Source organism: Penaeus chinensis, chromosome 7 (assembly GCF_019202785.1).
Source record: "Penaeus chinensis breed Huanghai No. 1 chromosome 7, ASM1920278v2, whole genome shotgun sequence".
Taxonomy (NCBI): domain Eukaryota; kingdom Metazoa; phylum Arthropoda; class Malacostraca; order Decapoda; family Penaeidae; genus Penaeus; species Penaeus chinensis.
Window position 1 is genome coordinate 36,095,597 of NC_061825.1, and position 22,138 is coordinate 36,117,734.

General features: G+C 40.5%; 4 protein-coding genes and 1 long non-coding RNA gene across 5 annotated transcripts; 4 read left to right on the plus strand and 1 right to left on the minus strand.

Moving 5' to 3' along the window:
• The first annotated feature begins 2,602 nt into the window (after nucleotides 1-2,602).
• Nucleotides 2,603-3,212, plus strand: LOC125026961 (E-selectin-like). Its single transcript, XM_047615567.1, has 3 exons — nucleotides 2,603-2,732; nucleotides 2,863-2,940; nucleotides 3,079-3,212. The coding sequence occupies exons 1-3, from the start codon at nucleotides 2,603-2,605 to the stop codon at nucleotides 3,210-3,212; spliced, it is 342 nt and encodes a 113-aa protein (XP_047471523.1).
• A 3,078-nt stretch (nucleotides 3,213-6,290) lies between these two features.
• Nucleotides 6,291-8,019, plus strand: LOC125026822. The gene is made up of 6 exons (XM_047615423.1): nucleotides 6,291-6,312; nucleotides 6,636-6,830; nucleotides 6,950-7,006; nucleotides 7,210-7,384; nucleotides 7,511-7,613; nucleotides 7,707-8,019. The coding sequence occupies exons 1-6, from the start codon at nucleotides 6,310-6,312 to the stop codon at nucleotides 7,858-7,860; spliced, it is 687 nt and encodes a 228-aa protein (XP_047471379.1). The 5' UTR covers nucleotides 6,291-6,309; the 3' UTR covers nucleotides 7,861-8,019.
• Nucleotides 8,020-10,334: 2,315 nt separating this feature from the next.
• On the plus strand, nucleotides 10,335-11,376 carry LOC125026995. The gene is made up of 4 exons (XR_007114973.1): nucleotides 10,335-10,397; nucleotides 10,607-10,781; nucleotides 10,912-11,014; nucleotides 11,108-11,376. It is a non-coding gene; the product is annotated as an uncharacterized LOC125026995 (long non-coding RNA).
• A 4,482-nt stretch (nucleotides 11,377-15,858) lies between these two features.
• Nucleotides 15,859-18,140, plus strand: LOC125027620. The gene is made up of 5 exons (XM_047616743.1): nucleotides 15,859-16,491; nucleotides 16,668-16,724; nucleotides 16,950-17,124; nucleotides 17,381-17,483; nucleotides 17,577-18,140. Exons 1-5 carry the CDS (start codon nucleotides 16,294-16,296, stop codon nucleotides 17,728-17,730), a joined length of 687 nt encoding a protein of 228 aa, XP_047472699.1. The 5' UTR covers nucleotides 15,859-16,293; the 3' UTR covers nucleotides 17,731-18,140.
• A 1,544-nt stretch (nucleotides 18,141-19,684) lies between these two features.
• LOC125027589 (pulmonary surfactant-associated protein D-like) lies at nucleotides 19,685-21,426 on the minus strand. The gene is made up of 5 exons (XM_047616693.1): nucleotides 21,418-21,426; nucleotides 20,946-20,999; nucleotides 20,302-20,476; nucleotides 20,063-20,165; nucleotides 19,685-19,929 (listed from the first exon to the last, which is right to left on the minus strand). Exons 2-5 carry the CDS (start codon nucleotides 20,997-20,999, stop codon nucleotides 19,785-19,787), a joined length of 477 nt encoding a protein of 158 aa, XP_047472649.1. The 5' UTR covers nucleotides 21,418-21,426; the 3' UTR covers nucleotides 19,685-19,784.
• Nucleotides 21,427-22,138: the final 712 nt, after the last annotated feature.

Genomic DNA, 22,138 nt, shown 5'->3' on the forward strand with positions numbered 1-22,138 from the left:
ACACACACACACACACACACACACACACACACATATATATATATATATATATATATGCAGACATAAACACATAGTTATGTTTCATATATGTGCGTTTGTCTCTATATATATTAATTTATACTCTCTTATAAGTAAATACATAAATGTAGATAGAGAAGATTTACAGGGAGAAGCATGCATAATCATACACACCTAATTATATACATTCGTATATAAACACACACACACACACACACACACACACACACACACACACACACACACACACACACACACACACACACACACACACACACACACACACAAACAAACACATACACACACACACATACACACACACACACACACACACACACCAAACATTCAATAACGAACAGAACGTTATGTTATGGAAGGGTTGGAATTTTGGGGTTCGAATTGGTCTCGTTCTGATTCATAATGTATCGAATGGTTGTTCTGGATTTGCTATGAAGGATTCACTGTGACATGAGTGTCTTATTCCCGAAAAGACTGGAATATGCCTTGCAATATGCAGACAAACCACAGGCCCTCTAAGACAGAAAAATAATCTGCGACGAGAAAACTTTTTTTCTGAAGGCACCAACGCTGCGGGATATGTATAGCGTCAACAAAACACCATGTAGGTAACGGCAACCCCTCCCCCCCCCCCCCCTCTTATTTCCCTTCGCTCGATATTATGAAGAAAGATGTTTGTTTTAATAGAAATGAACGCTGAAACATTTTCTTGTACCTTCATTCTTTTTTATATTTAATGCAGTGTCATCTTTTAATAGATCTGAACCAGAGAATGTGATCGCGAGCAGGAGGAATGGCCGGCCGAATCATTGCAGGGTTGTTTGGGTGGATGTAAGTGGTGTCGGGAAGGTAACGGATGTCGCCTTTGGCTGATTTGCCGGCAGCAGATATGTTAGAAATCTTTGAGAAGAGTTTCCTCTCAACAGTTAGGGATAGGGTGTTTCCTGAAACGGAATCCATCCATTGCCTCCGGGTTGGTACAGTGATAACGCCTCTCATCCGAGAGGTCGGCGGTTGCAATTGTCGCCTGGAGGTTACTGCCGTGACTGGGCACCACGGCGGGTAAGGACTAAGCTCAAGCGAGTCAGCACCAGCTGACACACGTTAGCGAGTCGGCATTAGTCGACATAGGCCGAGCTCCCCTCATGGGCATAACCCGGGCGCGGCTCAGCTTCGCATATCGGACTTATGCTTATCCCTTCTATCTTAGTCATACCATACTGAAAAACGTATGGATAGCCATGTCAAAATGCATGTATCAAGACCACCCTCGTAATCGTGTCGCAGTCGTGAATAATGCCTTGCAAGCATAGGACGGCGTGCGTTGACAGCCGAGTTAGTGGCGTCTATGTTTCGACGCTTGAACTGTGTTTAGGCAGCAAGAGTTGGGAACGCAAAATATTAAACTTGAATATATTACCAATATCTTATTTTCCTTGTTTTGATCTTAATGATATATATCAATAGTCATTAGGTAATATAATAAACAGTGTCAGTAGTACCTGTCTGGCAATATCTAACACATGTCTTCTTTCGTATTATGATTGACCCAACATAAAATATGTATAAGAAAGCTAAATAATTAGTGACAACGTATTACACCATATTATAAATTACTTGCGAATTTATAGCCTCTTGATTCGTTAATTTACCAAATTCAGGGATACCAACAGTTTCCTGGTGTTAACAACCGTAAAAACTCTCAAAAAAGCTTCGTGGTTTTTGTCAGAATGTTTAGCATAATTTTCTAACGATAGTTTTCTGTGTAGCGGCTGGTAAAGTCCAATGATTCATCCATGTAATATTTCTTTACACTACTTTGGGAGTTTATCCTTCTAAGTTATGAAGGACAAGCGGGGAGAAATTTGTTTATGCAGAATCATGACCTAAAAAGAGGATAGACTCGAGAAGCAAACCAACGGAACCTGGTTGCATTTAAAAGGAAGGCTTTGCATGTGGCCTTAACATTTGCTCGTCTGCTACTCATGGCAAGAAGGCCGGCGAGAGAGAGAGGACCTGAGCTATCGTTAGTATCCTGAGTCACTTAGAAAAGGCCTTTGTGGTGACATTTAATCAATTTAAGGCATTTGTATAGAGAAGTGTCTAATTTGCGAATGCATTGTGATGACGTGATCGTGTGTTTTTTTGTTTAATGGCCAGGAACCGCATGCGTTTTTTGTAAAGTTTGAGGACGATTTTCTGTATGGATGGAGACTTTTAATCTGACTTTTATTTACATCACACTGAAACCATACTTGTCTCTGATTTACAGATGAAGTTCTTGCTGATGTTGGCTTTGGCTGCTGCGGCTGCTGGGGAGCATCTCCATGGTGGACATGAGCATCTTAGTTCCGATGGTGTCCCGGTGAGTCTCGAACACCTTGAAGGTATTAACATAAATATATACATGTTCTGAGTTAAATCTTTCGCATTTCCTGCTTTCGATGTCGATTGCGGAAATCTCCCTTAATATCAAACATTCTTTGCCCACCCACAACAATGGCGGTTCGGCCGATTCAGGTGGACCAAAGGCAGGGCGACAGCGAATACCACTTCTCGTGGCGCCATGACGGCCAGCAAGACCTACACGTGGGATCGCGCCAACCAGTACTGCGCCAACCTCGGCTCCGGCTGGCAGGGCATCAGCATCGGGACTCACCAGGAGGACAGTCTCGTCAGGGAAGCGATTATAGAGGGTAATATTTGAAGCTGATCCTCTCTGTTGTGTTGTGGGATTCAGACCCAGACCTTGAAGGGTCGATACTCGAGTCCACGAAGGTATGTGGGTAAGTTTGCTAAATGTTTGCATTTTTTGTCTCCTTTTAGATCGCCTACCATGGATTTGGACCTCAGGTCATATCAAGAACCATGGCTTCGCCTGGGCTTCAGGTGAAGAATTCGTGGGTCTGAACTGGTCTCACACCGGCGGGTAAGTGCCTCCTGCCTTTTCCTTTTACTCAGACACACCCAGAGGCTAAACTCTGCTGAAAACTCTTCTAACTCGTATCACTATGACCACCAGGAATCATTGACCACAACCAGACAACCGAGAGGGGAACGAGCACTGTCTGGGGGTTCTCAACAACGTCTACGATGACGGCGTCAAGTGGCACGACATCGCCTGCAACCACGACAAGGCCATCATCTGCGAGCGCAAAGTCCGAGTCCACGGATGAACACAGATGCACATAGACACAGTGATGAACGTACATCAGTGTGTAGGTATACGTATATGTATTAATTTATAGACATATAATAAGACCTTATTTATAAAGACTTTATTACCGTTTTCGAGTGGCCAGAATTGAAAGAGAATAAATCAAAACTAAGTATATTGTTTGAAATAAAGTTTTCGAACCCTTTATTTAATTACTTTTTTCCTCTCCGTCCTTAGTCACCAGACATATTCCAATGAATTAAGAGCATTTGTACGAATTCACTCATTGAACTGTGTACGCATAGAGTTTTGTGTTTATGTATGCATGGACACTGTTCACGCATACCAATACACGCACGCAGTTTACGCATAGACATACACAGCCTGCACACACACGCACGCACATAAATATATACCTACATACATTATATATATATATATATATATATATATATATATAAAGTGTAGAATGAGTTTTAAGAATAGTCAGTCCTTTAATGTTTATATCAGCTTTTCTTTACTCTAAGTTATATCTTTAACGGCCTACACAAATTATCAGTTATGTATTTTCCATCCCATTATTGCAGATTGTGTGGATGATTTTGTCTTTGGATAATATTCACTTAGATATATTGCTTGTGACCAAAGTCTAGAAGATTTAGAGAATACTAATCCAACACGAAATATAACGGAATATTCACTGAGATAATCATTAGGGACATTCGATGTTAGTGATATATTTAACCAAAGGTATACGTTTCTCATAAAGGTCTGTCAGCGATGTATGATGAAATTTATTTCTGAAGAACTAGATATTTATATTTATACTAACCTGTCGGTTTTCCGTAGATGTACTCATGTGTGCATATATATATATATATATGTGTGTATATATATGAATATATATGTATGTATGTATGTATGCATATAAAATGTGTGTGTGCGTTTGTGTGACTGTGTATATATGTATAAATATATATATGTGTGTGTGTGTGTGTGTGTGTGTGTGTGTGTGTGTGTGTGTGTGTGTGTCTGTGTTTATATATGTATGTGTGTGTTTGTCTGACTGTGTATATATTTATAAATAAAATAATGTGTACATATATATATATATTTATTCATATATGTGTGTGTGTGTGTGAAAGCTCGGGCGATAACAGTTTTGAGGCAGCTGAGTTTATTGATACGACGAATGTAGCTCAGATAATAAAGGCAGAGGCCAGTGAAAGTGGAAATTCTGTGGTTGTTCGTTGAAAAGTGATTTGTTAGAATATGTAAATATAGTGTCTACGAATGAGACACTATTATTAAGTTCAGTTTCATAAGTGACTTCTAAATTGGAGTGTAAATTAAAGCAGGAGAAGTAAGGATTAATATGGTTGGTGTCCCTGAAGACGTTAATATGAGTATAGTAAAAGAATAATGATAAATAAATCGATACCAACGAAATTATAATATTCTTAAAGGAACGGGGCATTCTTCACCCAGGCTTGTCCGTGATGACAGAGGAACTTTTTCTGGTAATTAACCTTATTCATCCTGAAAGACACACACACACACACACACACACACACACACACACACACACACACACACACACACACGCACGCACACACACAACAAACAGATGTAAAGGAAGAGTCTGAAAGTGAATAATGAATGAAGAGATATTTCGAATAGTTTATTTATGAGTGGTTTTCTTGAGATCAAGCGAGTTTGGTAGGAGATAATAGTTATGACATTGCCATTTATTTATAAAAAGTAAGCCGGTGTCAAAACGGCCTCTGTAGGTTAAAGCAGCAAATTTCTTTAAAAACAGAAACTAGAAATGAAAAGAAATCTGTTGTGATATGAATTAAGAATCCTCCCTCTAATTCTATTTCTCCTTCTCTTCCTTGAGAGAATGATAATCAGGGATGAGAAGGAGAATGGGAGGGCGAAGGAGCAGGAGATACAGAAGGAAGTTTCCTAAGAAGGTGCAAGGAAGTTCAGTGATCCGGTATCATTACGTCACGAACTTCTTCACAATGGCTATGAATATGCCATCTTTCGAAGGACTTTGGTGTCGGCAAGTGGATGCCCTTCCCCTTAATCTCAGACCCTTGGGCATGATTCGAACTTGCATGCTGGGTGACCGACCCTTGTGAGGAAGTTCAAGAAAAGTTTCCAATAAAAAATAAAAAATAAAAAAGTCACAGAAAGCTGCCGGGAAAGTTGCAGCGAAGAATGCTTTAGAAAAATGCAAGGAACTTCCACAAGGACAGTTGAGAGGAAAATTTCAAGGAAGCTCTCCGAAATTTCCTTGAAACTTTCCTGAAACCTCCAGAAGCATTCCGGTTATACGGAAAAAAGGGAAGTTAAACAGTTATGGCTTTCATAAAAAAAAGAGAGAATCAGTAACAAAATACATCAAAACGACTCTGAATTCCCCGCAGCGAAGGCGAGAAGAGAAAATGGATAAAAATTATGAAAATGTGCAACATGACGAAACTGAAGGACACTGCGGTTTGCTGGACTGGTAAACGACGCTTCGATATATATTTATGCATATATATATATATATATATATATATATATATATATATATATATACATGTGAAAAGAACATATTAATAGATGATGTGCCGAATGCTCAGCCTTGTTTTAGATATGTATACTTATTTGATAGATACATAAATACATATATATATGTATATATATACATATATATACAGAGAGAGAGACATGTATGTGGCGTATATATAACACATATCTCTTTCTCTCTATATATATGTGTGTGTTTGTGTATACCTAGGTTTATATATGTGTTTGTGTGTATGTGTGTGTATACACATATTAGAGAGAGGTGCACGTATTTGCATAAAAAGTAATAGAGAGCAACTGAAAGAAAAAGGGACTTCCATGACCATCGCAGTCTGTATGGAAAAGGCACATCCGTATCTTTTCTCTAGATTTGAGATACACATTTCCAGAGAGACGCTTCAACTGCTATGGAACGAAGGGCAAATGGGTGAAAATCCAGGTAGAATGACCTTCCCAAAGCAAAGCCAAAAGCAAAAGCTGCATATAAAAGGGCGGCTCTGCTTGCGGTCGACACACTCGCTCGTCCGCTGAGCATGGTAAGCCGGCCGGCGGGACGGAGAGAGGAACGGTGTTGTGACGTTGGTCTCCTCGGTCGCCTGGAAAAGATCATCTTTTTTGTCACTTAAACGAAAATTTTATGTAGCCAAGGCGTGTATTGTGACTGGGGAATAGTGGTTTGTGAATTTTTGTGAAGTGTGAAAAGACAGTTGAGGACGAATTTGTAATTACTTATGTAATGTACATTACCCAGATGCGCTCTAAATAAGTTGTAAGATAATACGCTGTGTGACTGGAGTCTATCGCTCGAACTATTGACTATTTACGTCATTCTGTAAGTGTATCTACTTCTGATTTACAGATGAAGTTCTTACTGCTGTTAGCTTTGGCTGCTGTGGCTGCTGGGGATCACTCCCTTGGCGGACACGGGCATTTCCATGGAGGTTTCCGTCCCGTTGGGCATGGGCACTTCCCTCCTGTTGGGCATGGCTTCAGACATGCCGCCGTCCACCACCCCGTGCGACCCGTGGTGCACCAGCCGGCTCCCGTGGTCCCGGTGAGTCCTCACGAGCGAGATTGTCCCCACTTGCCTGAGTCGATTTCCTTTACCAGAATATCTTCCCCTCAAATCAAATCTAATAGACTAATGACAAAATATTTTCGCTTGAACTTCAGGTGCACCGAAGCCAAAATGGACCTGCAGTGCCCCCGGCAGCTTCCTCGGGCGTCCCGGTGAGTGTCGAGGCCCCTGACGCTGCATTCAGGGCTGCTTTCGCACCTTGAAATTACTAGTATATAAGCATGTAATGACGGGGTCCTTCATCTAACCTTTTGAATCAATCCTTGTTTTCATTTTGAGTTAAATCATTCTCGATATCGATTAAGGAAATTTCCCCTAACATCAAACATTCTTTGCCCACCCACGGCCAATTCAGGTGGACCAAAGGCAGGGCGACAGCGAATACCACTTCTCGTGGCGCCATGACGGCCGCAAGACCTACACGTGGGATCGCGCCAACCAGTACTGCGCCAACCTCGGCTCCGGCTGGCAGGGCATCAGCATCGGGACTCACCAGGAGGACAGTCTCGTCAGGGAAGCGATTATAGAAGGTAACATTTCAAGCTGATCCTCTCTTGTGTTGTGGGATTCAGACTCAGACCTTGAAGGGTCGAGACTCGAGTCCACGAAGGTATGAGTATGCAAGTTTGCTAAATGCATTTTTATCTTCTTTTTAGATCGCCTACCATGGATTTGGACCTCAGGTCATATCAAGAACCACGGCTTCGCCTGGGCTTCAGGTGAAGAATTCGTGGGTCTGAACTGGTCTCACACCGGCGGGTAAGTGCCTCCTGGCTTTCCCTTTTACTCAGACACACCCAGAGGCTAAACTCTGCTGAAAAATCTTCTAACTCTTACCAATGTGATCACCAGGAATCATCGACCACAACCAGACAACCGAGAGGGGAACGAGCACTGCCTGGGGGTTCTCAACGACTTCTACGACGACGGCGTCAAGTGGCACGACATCGCCTGCCACCACGACAAGGCCATCATCTGCGAGCGCAAAGTCCAAGTTCACGGATAAACACAAATACACATGCATGCAGGAGCATATGCACACTGCTTTCATGTAGCATGATCACGTCCATATGATCTAGAGCAAATGATTATACACTGTATTTATTCCTATTTATATTTGACTATTGATGAAGACGATCTTTTTCACATAAATTTCCTGATTAACTATAGCAGCACTTTTGTTTCCTGATTTTGATCAAGAAGTTACTATTGAATATAAAAAAACATGAGTACAAAGGGTGAGCCACCAGAGCCGACACACCTCAGCTCCAGTCCCTGATGAAACAGCTGTAGATGTTGGTTTGTGTTTGTGTTTTCCTGCGTGTGCGGGAGGAACAGCAGTAGAGCCCCAGAAGAGGCCCCTTTAGAAGGCTAAAGAGGCGCAACTAGAAAGATAGAGGGGGCACCATTAGAAGGGGTGAAGGGGTACCATTAGATGGGTGGAAGGGGCACCATTAGAAGGTTTAAGTGGCACCATTGGAAGGGCAGAAGGGGCGCTATTAGAAGGGTAGAATGAGCACCATTGGAAAGGCAGAAGAGGCGGCATTAGACGGGGCATTGGGCACCTTGTGCTGTTTGGTGCAGCGGTAGCGTCCTCGCCTTGCAATCTTGCTTACCTGCGTTTGATTCCCGCGCCGCCAGTGGGTGATAACACCGGTCATTCCTTGCACAAAGGGGGTAGTTTAGAAGTACAATAAACACACAAGCCACAATTTGCCTGAAGTCACAAGAGCCTGTCGCAGCAAACCCTAAATTATCATTATCTTTATTATTATCATCAGAAGGGGCACCATTAGAAAGGGTGAAAGGGCACCATTATAATGGCTAAAGAAGAACCAGCAGAAAGGAGGAAGAACCAGTAGGAAGGAGGAAGAAAGGGGGAAGGAAAGGAGCAAGGGAATCAAATGAAGGAAAAGGAAGAAGTGACAGAGATCATAAGAAGAGGAACAAAATAAGGAGGAAGTAAAATGAAAGAAGGAAGGAAGAAGGAGAAGAGAGGAAAGGGAGAGTGCATTTGAAGTTGCTAAAAACATCAATATAAAACAGAATTTGCTTGAGAAAATTAAAAATAGGAATGGAGAAATGTTTAACAAAAGATATATATCAAGAGTCAGAGAAGTCAATAGAAAAAGGAATAAGAAGTAAATGGATTAATGAATTAATGAGTTCCAGTTAAATCTTAGAGACGGAAGTTCTGGAAAAAAGGCCAATAATTTCCTGCGGGTATCTAAGAAAGTTCCTGAAAAGTACAAGGAGGTTCTTAAAAAAAAAAAAAAAAAAAAAAAATCTGAAATATTACCAATCACTTTAGAAAAGAATTTTTGCAGGTAGTTCTGTAGGAAGAAATTGACAGAAAATCCTGGAAAGTCACCGGGAAAAGTTCCAGAAATTGGAGTATTAGAACAGATTCAAGAAAGTTTCAGCATAGGAAGTATGTGTGTGTGTATATATCTATATAAATATATTCACAGATACAAATGTTCATATGCATGCTTACACATGTATATTTGAAAAAAAAAAAAAAAAAAAAACGCATTCATTTGATAAAAAAGAGTGATGAAAAAAAAATCAAAAGGACGTCGTCAAGGTAAGGCATTTAAATATCTTTTTTTAGAAGGCATATGTTTTTTTCTTTCTTTCTTTCTTTCTTTCATTCTTTCTTTTCCATCGAGTTTCTTTTGCTGCTACGGAATGAAGGGCAAACGGGAGAAAATCCACGTAGACAAGTGACCTCCTCAAATCAAAGGCAAAAGCAAAAGCTGCATATAAAAGGGCGGCTCTGCTTGCGGTCGACACATTCGCTCGTCCGCTGAGCATGGTAGGCCGGCCGGGCGCTGGGGAAGATCACGCGTCTCAACTCTTTTATTGCATTTAGACGAAATGTTTTGGTAGACAAGGCGTGTATTGTGAATGGGGAATCGGTAGTGGTTTGTGAATTGAGTGTGAAGTGTGAAAAGACAGATGAGGACGAATTCGTAATTACTTATCTTATGTACATTACCCAGATGCGCTCTAAATAAGTTGTAAGAAAATTCGCTGTGTGACTGGAGACTATCGCTCGAACTATTGACTATTTGCGTCATTCTCTAAGTGAATTCGCTTCTTTTTTACAGATGAAGTACTTACTGCTGTTGGCTTTGGCTGCTGTGGCTGCTGGGGATCACTCCCTTGGCGGACACGGGCATTTCCATGGAGTTTTCCATGGGCATGGGCACTTCCCTCATGTTGGGCATGGCTTCAGACATGCCGCCGTCCACCGCCCCGTGCGACCTGCGGTGCACCAGCCGGCTCCCGTGCCCCCGGTGAGTCCTCGGACACTTCTGGTGTGGCAGAATTTCGTCAAATAGGAATATTCAAGGATGGTAAAAGTAATCTGCAGAAGCAAATGCTTCATCGCTTGCCTAAGTCGATTTCCTTTACCAGAATATCTTCCCCTCAAATCAAATCTAATGGACTAATGACAAAATATTTTCGCTTGAACTTCAGGTGCACCGAAGCCAAAATGGACCTGCGGTGACCCCGGCAGCTTCCTCGGGCGTCCCGGTGAGTGTCGAGGCCCCTGACGCTGCATTCAGGACTGCTTTCACACCTTGAAATGACTAGTAAATAAGCATGTAATGACAAGATCCTTCGTCTAACCTATTGAATCAATCCTTGTTTTCATTTAGAGTTAAATCATTCCCGCTGTCGACATCGATTAAGGAAATTTCCCCTAACATCAAACATTCTTTGCCCACCCACGGCCAATTCAGGTGGACCAAAGGCAGGGCGACAGCGAATACCACTTCTCGTGGCGCCATGACGGCCGCAAGACCTACACGTGGGATCGCGCCAACCAGTACTGCGCCAACCTCGGCTCCGGCTGGCAGGGCATCAGCATCGGGACTCACCAGGAGGACAGTCTCGTCAGGGAAGCGATTATAGAGGGTAATTTTTGAAGCTGATCCTCTCTGTTGTGTTGTGGGATTCAGACCCGAACCTTGAAGGGTCGAGACTCGAGTCCACGAAGGTATGTGGGTAAGTTTGCTAAATGTGTGCATTTTTATCTTCTTTTTAGATCGCCTACCATGGATTTGGACCTCAGGTCATATCAAGAACCACGGCTTCGCCTGGGCTTCAGGTGAAGAATTCGCGGGTCTGAACTGGTCTCACACCGGCGGGTAAGTGCCTCCTGGCTTTCCCTTTTCCTCAGACACACGCAGAGGCTAAACTGTGCTGAAAACTCTTCTAACTCGTATCACTATGACCACCAGGAATCATCGACCACAACCAGACAACCGAGAGGGGAACGAGCACTGCCTGGGGGTTCTCAACGACTTCTACGACGACGGCGTCAAGTGGCACGACATCGCTTGCCACCACGACAAGGCCATCATCTGCGAGCGCAAAGTCCCAGTTCACGGATGAACACAGATACACACAGACAGACACAGATATACACACGTGTAAAGTATATGTATATTATATACAGACATATGATAAGCCCAATAAAAACTTATTTATAAACACTGTATGAATCTAAGTATTGTTTTATTGCCATTTTCGAATTACCAGAATTGGAATAAAGCGAACCAAAAGTATTCTAAATTGATTATAGTTATATCGTTTGAAATAAAGTTTTCGAACCCTATAGTTATTGACATTTTTCCTCTCTGTTCTTAGTCACTAGACATATTCCAGTGAATTAAGAGCATGAATGCTCTCACTGTACTCTGCATGCATTGTTTTATGTTTGTGTATGTATTGACACTATTCACGCATACAGACATATATGTGTGTGTGTCTGCGTAAATACATATATATGTATGTATGTATATATATATATATATATATATATATATATATATATATATGCGTTTATATGTATATATATATATATCATATATATCAACATATATATATAAATATCTATCTATATATATATATATATATGCATTTATATATACACATATGCATATATGTAGATATGTATATATGTATATGTGTGTATATATATATTAGATGTAGAATTTGGTTTAAGAATGATCAGTCCTTCAGTGTTTATATCATCTCTTCCTTACCTCTAGTTATTTCTTAACACGACCTAAGTAATCAGTCATGTATTAGATAATTATTTCTCAAATTATTGCAGACTATGTGGGTGCACTGCTTGTGATTTTAGTCTTTGGATAATATTCACTTAGATATATTATAACTACTGACCAAAACCTAGAAGATTTAGAGTATACTAATCTAACACGAAATTTAAAGTATACCAACTCGAGTTACTGAGATAATTATAAATGGCATTCGATATTAACAACATAACTAAGCAAGATCATACGTTTGTGTCATAAATTCTCTGTCAACAATCTATAATAAAAACTATTTCTGAAGAACTAGAGGCAAGGTTTAGGTAAAATATTTGTACTAATTATGAACTAATGCATACTAAGATATTTATACTAACCTGTCGTTAGAGGCACAATTTCAGCGCCTCCATATGCGCTGTATACCGAGAATGCACCCTTGTGTGCGTATAATACATACATAAATTTATATGTGTGTGTGTGCGACTCTGAATTCCCTGCAGCGAAGGCGAGCAGAAAAAAATGATGAAATTTATGAAAATGTGCAAAGGAACGAAGCTCACAGACACTGCTTGTTTGTTTATATATATATATATATATATATATATATATATATTCCACATATATACTCCTATATAAATACTCATATATATATATATATGTGTGTGTGTGTGTGTGTGTGTGTGTGTGTGTGTGTGTGTGTGCATGTGTGTGTGTGTGTGTGTGTGTGTTTGTGTGTGTGTAAGTGTATATATATGATAGATATATACATATGTATACAAATACACACATACATTATACATATATATAAATATATATATATATATATATATATATATATATAACAGGCACGCTGGCCGAAGGGCAGACCCATGTCTGGTAGGCCGCTGGGCTGGAGTGCTCATCAAGGAAATAAAATACATAAATATAACTGATGGAAATATCTCACGGTGAATTGAAGTCGTAGACTGAAACGAAAGAGGAATGCGCACTACCTGATCAGTGAAGATGACATATTCATTGATGATGTGCCGGCTGATGGGTGACGTATGCTCAGGCCGGTTTTAGAGAGGTATGCATACCGTTAGGCTTTTGTGCTTCTAAGAGACTTATTCGTGTTATAAGTACAGCGTTAAAATTCACATCATCACTCTTATTTTTTTATCCTTACTATTATACTCACACGTCTCTAACTGAGAGCCACTTAACGCATTCGGGGACAAAGACTCATCAAAAAGGCAATTGATATTCATACTTCCCTCACTTACTAAGGTTTTTTTTCTTTTTCAGTATGCGAAGGACGCAAGGACTGATCTGAAACAATATAAGCTACACACAATTCTACCTGCTATATCATTACCCAAAAGTATAACCTGGAACTGGTAGAGCTAGTTCAACAGGACGCGTCAAACATTCTGACTGCAAAAACAACTTGCAAAGAGGGACTCTAACTATTCCGCTACCCCCCCTTATCAGCACATGCTTAACCGTCAAAACATTCTCTAAAACAGGTAAAGCACTCTTCAACACAATACTTTGTGAAGAAGCTGTATCTCGCAGGATAGTAAATGAAACCGGCTCATCGCCCTCCACAGTAAATATAAATCCTGTAAACTTATAAGGATCAAAACCCTTATTAAACGTGACATCAGAATCTACATTTCCAATATTCTACAAATTCTTTTGAACATAACATACATTAGCAACAGATTATTTCTTTCTTCAATTTAAGTTTATGACAATATGCAACTATGCGACAAGCTTCTTTACAAAATTAACAGCTTTTAAATCTAACTGCATTGCCACCATAAGATTTGAAATCTTTCACATCGTATTTACTTACAACAGTTTGACCATTATCTCTAAACCTACCACCCTGGTCAGTGGACAATGGCTGGCCCGGCCTTGTATAGCCTTGACACTTCTTATTCACAAGAATAAAATTTCCTGCTAAGTGTGCTGCTTAAACAAATGAATTTACCTCGCGCTCTAAAAGATTACTCTTCAAGATTACTCTTCACTTCCTGAGTAATGCCTCTAAAAGAATGCTCCAGCAAAATAGTTTCACTCAACTCTTCATAATCAGTTACACTACTTGCACCATCTCTCAAATAACTTTTTTGAGGAATGAGAATATTCTAAATAAGTTTGGTTGGCGTCTTACTTGTTGTTTCCACATTTTTTGTCTTTAATATTCAGCAGTTAACTGATATGACTTTAAAACTGTGGACTTAACCAGATCAAAATCCAACTGTTGAGAAAGAAAAGTAACTAGAACGTCCCTTCCCCTTCGGGATAGTTTGAACCGAGAGAGTCCAAATTTCTCTAGGCCAACCTAAAGTATTACCCAGATGTTCAAATTGCAAGAAAACAAAAAATCTTGAGGATCGTCCTCATCAAATGGTAGTACAAGCTTGGTTACTTTCAAGATATCAAAAATATTAGAGTTTATATTATGTTGTCTACCAGCTGAACTTTGTATTTGAGCCCAGAAAAGTCAAAAGTCTCTTGCTCTTTCATTTTCTTTAACTTGCAAGCCTAGTTTATATTTCTCAAACTCAATTTCCATTTCTCTTAACCGTATGGCTGTGATATCACTTTCAAATTCTTGTGTGTCCATGTCTAGCAAAGTTAATGCATCAGTATCTAAAACTTCCTTATCAGTTAGTACCTTGACAGCATTTTCTTTAATCTTTTGGCCAAGATGATTTAATTAGAATCTGGTGATACTCTGCAATTGTTTTCCAGTCATCTTTTCTAATATCAACCAAATTTTACGTAAATTAATCACTGACAAAGTCTCCTACATTAAACTTAACCATCATGAGTCACTGGTTACTGCAAACAAACAAATTATGAACAGTATCAAAGAACATATGAAATAATATTTAGTAAATAGTCACATGAAAATTATTTCAAATGGGTCAGGACAGGCCCCATCTCAGACAACTTCCCACCAGGTCGACTTACTCTCGGATGTGTGGTCAAATTCACCACAGCTAAATACAATGGATTAACTTAGCATCATAACCATTTCATGAATTTATAGTTATATTTCAGCAAAGTTAAACCAATCAGAAAAACAAACACTCATAAGTCTAATATCAAACTGATTTATGAAACATACAAAACCCTGTCTAGATTATGCCATAATATCAATAAGGAACAGAAGTATAAATGTAACTAATATAAGGAAAAAAATAATATCATGACAATGTTTGTTGGTCTTTACCATAACACGTGATCACACTTAATTAAACTACATTTCATGGAATATTTGTTGATTGGATATCAATACATGCAATATGGAAAATAACCTAAAGTTCTCAACTATTCTGCTGGTGTACTGTCTAAGCATGGCAGGTAAATTCAAAGCAAGAGCAGGCCTTTTAAAATCACATATAAGTCCTTACGTCCAACCCAGTTAATATAACTATCACAACTTCCTTTACGCCATTGTGGCTATTACTAATACATTTCAAATAAACTAATTTTACGTTAACCAATAAAGTCACAACAATTACACAAGCATTTATGAATACAAAGAAACGAAAACCAATGTACGTAACAAAAGAAAATGGTTATTTCAGTATAGACTTAACTATATCATACTCTGCATAACATTCCTTTGATATATATTTCAATTATAATGTAATAACTGCATAACACATGATATATACAAATATACATATATACATATATAAACACATATATATGGTATATATTTATTGTATTTAACATCTAGTTATACATATTTATCTATATGTGTATACATGTACATATATATATATATATATATATATATATATATATATATATATATTTGTATCGCAGAGAGCCAGGGGTGTTAATGTTTTACAGGAACAGCAAGAGAAAGAATGGATATCCGGACTTTTTCCTAGATTTGTGACTTTTCTCTAGATATGAGATACACATGTCCAGGGAGACGCTTCTACTGCTATGGAACGAAGGGCAAACGGGAGAAAATCCACGTAGATGAGTGACCTTCTCCTCAAAGCGAAGGCAAAAGCTGCATATAAAAGGGCGGCTCTGCTTGCGGTCGACACATTCGCTCGTCCGCTGAGCATGGTAGGCCGGCCGGGCGCTGGGGAAGATCACGCGTCTCAACTCTTTCACGTTTAAACGATTTTTTTTTTTTTTTTTTTTTTTTGTAGCTAAGGGTGTATTGTGACTGGGGAATCGGTAGTGGTTTGTAAATGTTTGTGAAGTGTAAAAACACAGTTGGGGGCGAATCAGAAGTTACTTAATGTATGTAAATCAGGTGTAAGAGAATTCGGTGTGTGATAGGAGATGATTACTCTATTGATTATTTACGTCATTCCGTAAGTGTATTCGCTTCTGATTTACAGATGAAGGTCTTACTGCTGTTCGCTTTGGCTGCTGTGGCTGCTGGGGATCACTCCCTTGGCGGACACGGGCATTTCCATGGAGTTTTCCATGGGCATGGGCACTTCCCTCATTTTGGGCATGGCTTCAGACATGCCGCCGTCCACCGCCCCGTGGCACCTGTGCACCCTGTGGTGCACCAGCCGGCTCCGGTGGTCCCGGTGAGTCTTCGGACCCTTCTAGAGTGACAGGATTTCGACAAATCTGCAGAAGTAAATGTTTCGCCATAACGAGCGAGATTGTTCCTTTGCCTTAGCCGATTTCCTTTACCAGAATATCCTCCCCTCAAATCAAGTCTACCAGACTAATGAACAAAATCTTTTCACTTGAACTTCAGGTGCATCGAAGCCAAAGTGGACCTGCAGTGCCCCCGGCAGCTTCCTCGGGCGTCCCGGTGAGTGTCGAGGTCCCTGACGCTGCATTCAGGACTGCTTTCACACCATTCATACACACACACATATATATGTGTGTGTATGTATTGACGAGGTCCTTCAACTAACATTTTGAAGCAATCTTTCTTGTCATTTGAGATAAATCATTCGTATTTCCCTATGTCGATATCCATTTAAGAAATTTCCCATAACATCAAACATTCTTCGCCCACCCACGGCCGATTCAGGTGGACCAAAGGCAGGGCGACAGCGAATACCACTTCTCGTGGCGCCATGACGGCCGCAAGACCTACACGTGGGATCGCGCCAACCAGTACTGCGCCAACCTCGGCTCCGGCTGGCAGGGCATCAGCATCGGGACTCACCAGGAGGACAGTCTCGTTAGGGAAGCGATTATAGAAGGTAACATTTCAAGCTGATCCTCTCTGTTGTGTTGTGGGATTCAGACCCAGACCTTGAAGGGTCGAGACTCGAGTCCACGAAGGTATGAGTATGCAAGTTTGCTAAATGTGTGCATTTCTGTCTCCTTTTATATTTGAAGCTGATCCTCTCTGTTGTGTTGTGGGATTCAGACCCGAACCTTGAAGGGTCGATGCTCGAGTCCACGAAGGTATGTGGGTAAGTTTGCTAAATGTGTGCATTTTTATCTTCTTTTTAGATCGCCTACCATGGATTTGGACCTCAGGTCATATCAAGAACCACGGCTTCGCCTGGGCTTCAGGTGAAGAATTCGTGGGTCTGAACTGGTCTCACACCGGCGGGTAAGTGCCTCCTGGCTTTTCCATTTACTCAGACACACCCAGAGGCTAAACTCTGCTGAAAACTCTTCTAACTCTTACCAATGTGATCACCAGGAACCATCGACCACAACCAGACAACCGAGAGGGGAACGAGCACTGCCTGGGGGTTCTCAACGACTTCTACGACGACGGCGTCAAGTGGCACGACATCGCCTGCCACCACGACAAGGCCATCATCTGCGAGCGCAAAGTCCAAGTTCACGGATGAAGAGCAATACTGCTTTCTTGTAGCATAATCTCATCTATGTGATCTAGATCAAATGACGTTGTCTATATTTATATGTATTTATATGTGACGATGAATAAAGACCAATTTCTTAAACCTTACCTTTTTACAAAAACTTTATGATCCACTTTCCCTTATTCTTACAGAGAGGACTTTTTTATTTAAACGAAGAAAAAAATATATATATATAATGCTAGAAATCTTTGGTATCGGTAGCGCTCCCCATCGTTTGGCTAAACCCCTCTCCGGCGCTATGAAGGTTATCAGTGATTCCCACCGTCTTGCCATGGCCTGCCTGTTCATTGTGACGCTGAAGAGGGATGCAGACATTCAACTTGGCTTCGTTGCGTAGATGATGTCCTCGTTATTGTCCCCAGAAGGTCGTGCTTACAACATACATTGGCGCGGCTTAACTCCGTCCACGAGAAAATCCAGTTCGTCGTGGAGGAGGAAGTGGATCAAAAATTACCTTTCCTGGAGACTCTGGCCTACGTTTCTCTGTATACAGGAAACCTACAAATAAAGATGATTATATCCAACAAAACTGGTGCTGTAATTGGCTTCTTCCTCAAAGCACAGAGGATCTGCAGCCCTAAATTTCTAGAGGAGTAGGTTGCCTATATAATTTATTCATTCATGAAACAAATATCCCAGTGAGAATCGGTAGCACATCCGGGAAAAAGATACATGACGTAATACGAGACAGAAAGCAGCCCAAAAGCAACCCTAACGGTGCTGTATATCGCATACCTTGCAGCAAATGCGATGCAGCATACTTTGGTGAAACAGGCCGTGGTTTCAACACCAGGATCAGCGAACATCGAGCTTAAATCCGTCACCATAGGACTTCCAACGCCTTGTAGATGAAGCTGAACATCTACCGAACTGGAGGGAAGCAGAAGTAGCCCATGGAGGACAGAACAAACAGAAAAAGAAAAATTATGGAATCTACATACATCGCGACGGAGTAAAAACAAATAAACACAGCATCGGGCAGATGCAAACTATCTAACGTCGCAGCAGCAATTATACGGACAATGAATGGGAGGTCACGGTCACCAGCTCATATCTCATATATATATATATATATATATATATATATATATATACTCTGTAGTTTCTTTCATGTATGTATTCCTGACGAAGATATAATCGAAACCGGTCAAAAAATATCTTGTATTGTGAAGATATTCATTCTTATTTATACCTTTTCTACATTTCAACATGTTCATGTGTATATATGGATATATGTATGTTTATCTATTTTTACATATATGTATATGTATATATATGTATACATATATATACATACCTACCTACTTGTGTATATACAAGTATAGATACACACACATGTATATATTTGTACATGCATGTATCTGTGTGTATACATATATATATACATATGTATATATACATATACATGCATATATATATACATATATCATGCATATTAATGTATTTATTTATCTATATACATTTATATATATGAATATATATACATATATATGTGTATGTATATATGCATATATATACATATATACACACATACATGTATGTTTACACACACATATAAATGTGTATATATATGTATGTATGTATATGTATATATATATACATATATATGAGTGTGTGTGCATATATACATATAGGTATATATACATATATATAAATATATATATATATACACAATTTATACATATGTGTATATATACAGTATATGTGTTTGTATTTACGTGTGTGTATGTATGTGTATATATTTGCGTGTGTATACATACATGTATATATATATATATATATATATATATATATATGTATGTATGCATGCATGTCTATATATAAGTGCATATATAGATACATTTACAGGAGTGAGGATGTGGCACTACCGAACGAAATGAGAATTAGATGTGTTCGCAAAAAGGTAAAAATCCGCAATGAATATAGAATAAGCGAATTAACTTTATTTCTCATTCAAATTTAAATAGGAATAAATACGGACAGAATCTCAGACTTCGCCCTCTGGCCTCCGCCCCGAGCTCTCAGTCGGAGCGCTCGCAGATGATGGACTTCTCGTGGTGGCAGGCGATGTCGTGCCACCTGACGCCGTCGTCATAGAAGTCGTTGAGGACGGCCACGCAGTTCTCGCCCCCTTTCTCGCGGTTGTCTGGTTGCGGTTGCTTCCTCCTGGTGGCGACAGCAGGAATTAGAAAACCAGCTGATAAAACGTTTTTATCTCATGGTATGGGGAAAGAAACCTATAGACGATAAGGAGGTTTTAACGCAAACAGGCAGACCGCGTCAGGACCCGCGCACATACCCGCCGGTGTGAGACCAGTTCAGACCCACGAAACGGGCTCCCGAAGGCCACACGAAGTCGCGTCCCCTGCGTTGGCCTCCGGTCCAGATCCACGGCAGGTCGTCTGAGAGGGAAGCCAAATAAAAAAACATAAGCATTCAGTAACACATACATAATAAACAATATAATCAGGCTTGGCAATTGCGTGTGGGTGTCACCATGGGTTCATAAGTACGTGTGATGAAAACGCAGGAAATTACATTCATCGATGACATCGGTGACGAAGGCGTCTTCTTCCCTGCTCTCGATGCTGATTCCCTTCCAGCCGCGGCCGAGGCTCGAGCAGTAGCTGTTGGCGCCCTGCCAGTCGTAGGTCCGCCCGCCGTCGTGGAGCCAAGCGAAGTGGTACTCGCTGTCGCCCCGCTGGTGGTCCACCTGCAATGTTAATGGCATTAACCAAGAGTATGTGGCAGGTCAGATGCAGAATAAGCTTGCGTTTCTTCTTTTTAGTCTTAGTTTGAAAGATTTCTAGAAAATGGAATAACTCTGCAATAACAAAGAATTTAGATTTACGGTAAAGAAATAGCCTTATTCCTATGATTCTCCCAGTGAACGGCAACAACCTAACAACAAACAACAAATTATGTTCCCAATCAAAACTGGTCCGCTTATTGAAATTGGTCTATTTCCTTCTACTCTCTGTCTTTCTTCTCCCTCTCCCCCCCCCCCCCCCCCAATCTGTCTTTCTCCTCCCTCTCTCTCTTTCTCTCTTTCCTCCCTCCCTGCCTCTCTCTTTCCCTCTCTCCCTTGCTCTCTACTTAGTTCCTTGTTGAAACTGACCACTGTGGAACCGTTTCCTTATTGAAATTGGTCTCTGTAATAAGCCATTGGTGTTGCAACTCACCAGGTCGTCTCCAAGGGCCACAGCCGCCACAGTCACCAGCAAAAAGACCTTCATCTGAAACGGAGAAGTGATAAAACCTCAGAAGGGCGTATTTGGCCGACCTGTTAAACACATGCTGTGGAACGTTTTACCGAAAAATGGATGTGATAGACTTTCAAGCCGATGGAATTCTAATGAAATCAAAGTTCACGGTTATTCCAAATGTTGAAACACTCACTGGAATATTTTAATATATCTCCGCAGCAGACAAAACACTTTGAATTACATCGCAGACTTCACTCTCTTGATGTTCCTCTATCTCCTTCCCGATTCTCTCTTCCCCTTCCCCTCTCTTTCTATTTCCTTCTACTCTCTGTCTTTCTTCTCCCTCTCTCTCTTTCCCCCCAATCTGTCTTTCTCCTCCCTCTCTCTCTTTCTCTCTTTCCTCCTTCTCTGTCTCTCTCTTTCCCTCTCTCCCTTGCTCTCTACTTACCGCGATGAACAGTCAGTCTATTGTGCTGTCCGTATCCACAGCCTCGCCTTTTATACCCACGAGCAGCTTAGCATTTCCATGACTGATGGGCACCTTTACCTCCTCCCCCTCCCTCCCCCCTCCTCTTCTTTTCCTCAGTAAGTGGGTCATTAATAATCCTGCCCAGATCTCTCCAGTGTGAAGGAGACTCTGAAGTAATAGTGGGATGTCAGGGTTTTTTCTCCCAAAGGAAAAGGAAAAAAAAAAAAAAAAAATCTAGATAATAGCTGTTTTTTGTTGGATAAATGTCCAAAATACTACATATGAATTTTAATATGGGATTCCATTTGATGTACAATGGAGCTGAACATTTACAAGGTGAAGAAAATCTATTACTATATATAAACAACTATATACACGGGCAACCCCTCACACAGGTGCACACACACACATGTACATACATGGGTATACACACACATGCATAAACTCATTTATGTGTGGAAGGTGGCTTAAATCTGTCAAACTATTTACAAATTACTGAAAAGTGGTTAAATATTTGCAATATTAGGCTCGGAAATGCAACAATTATTATATGGTCAACAAAGTTCTAAAAGTCCGCAGAAATACGCCCAAGGTAGTCTCGTATCCAAGTGGCCAAAGAAGCACACAGGAAGACGAACTCGCGCCAAGTTCCTCTCCGCGCCGACCTTGACCCCAGCTGATGCCGGTACTCACGGACGAA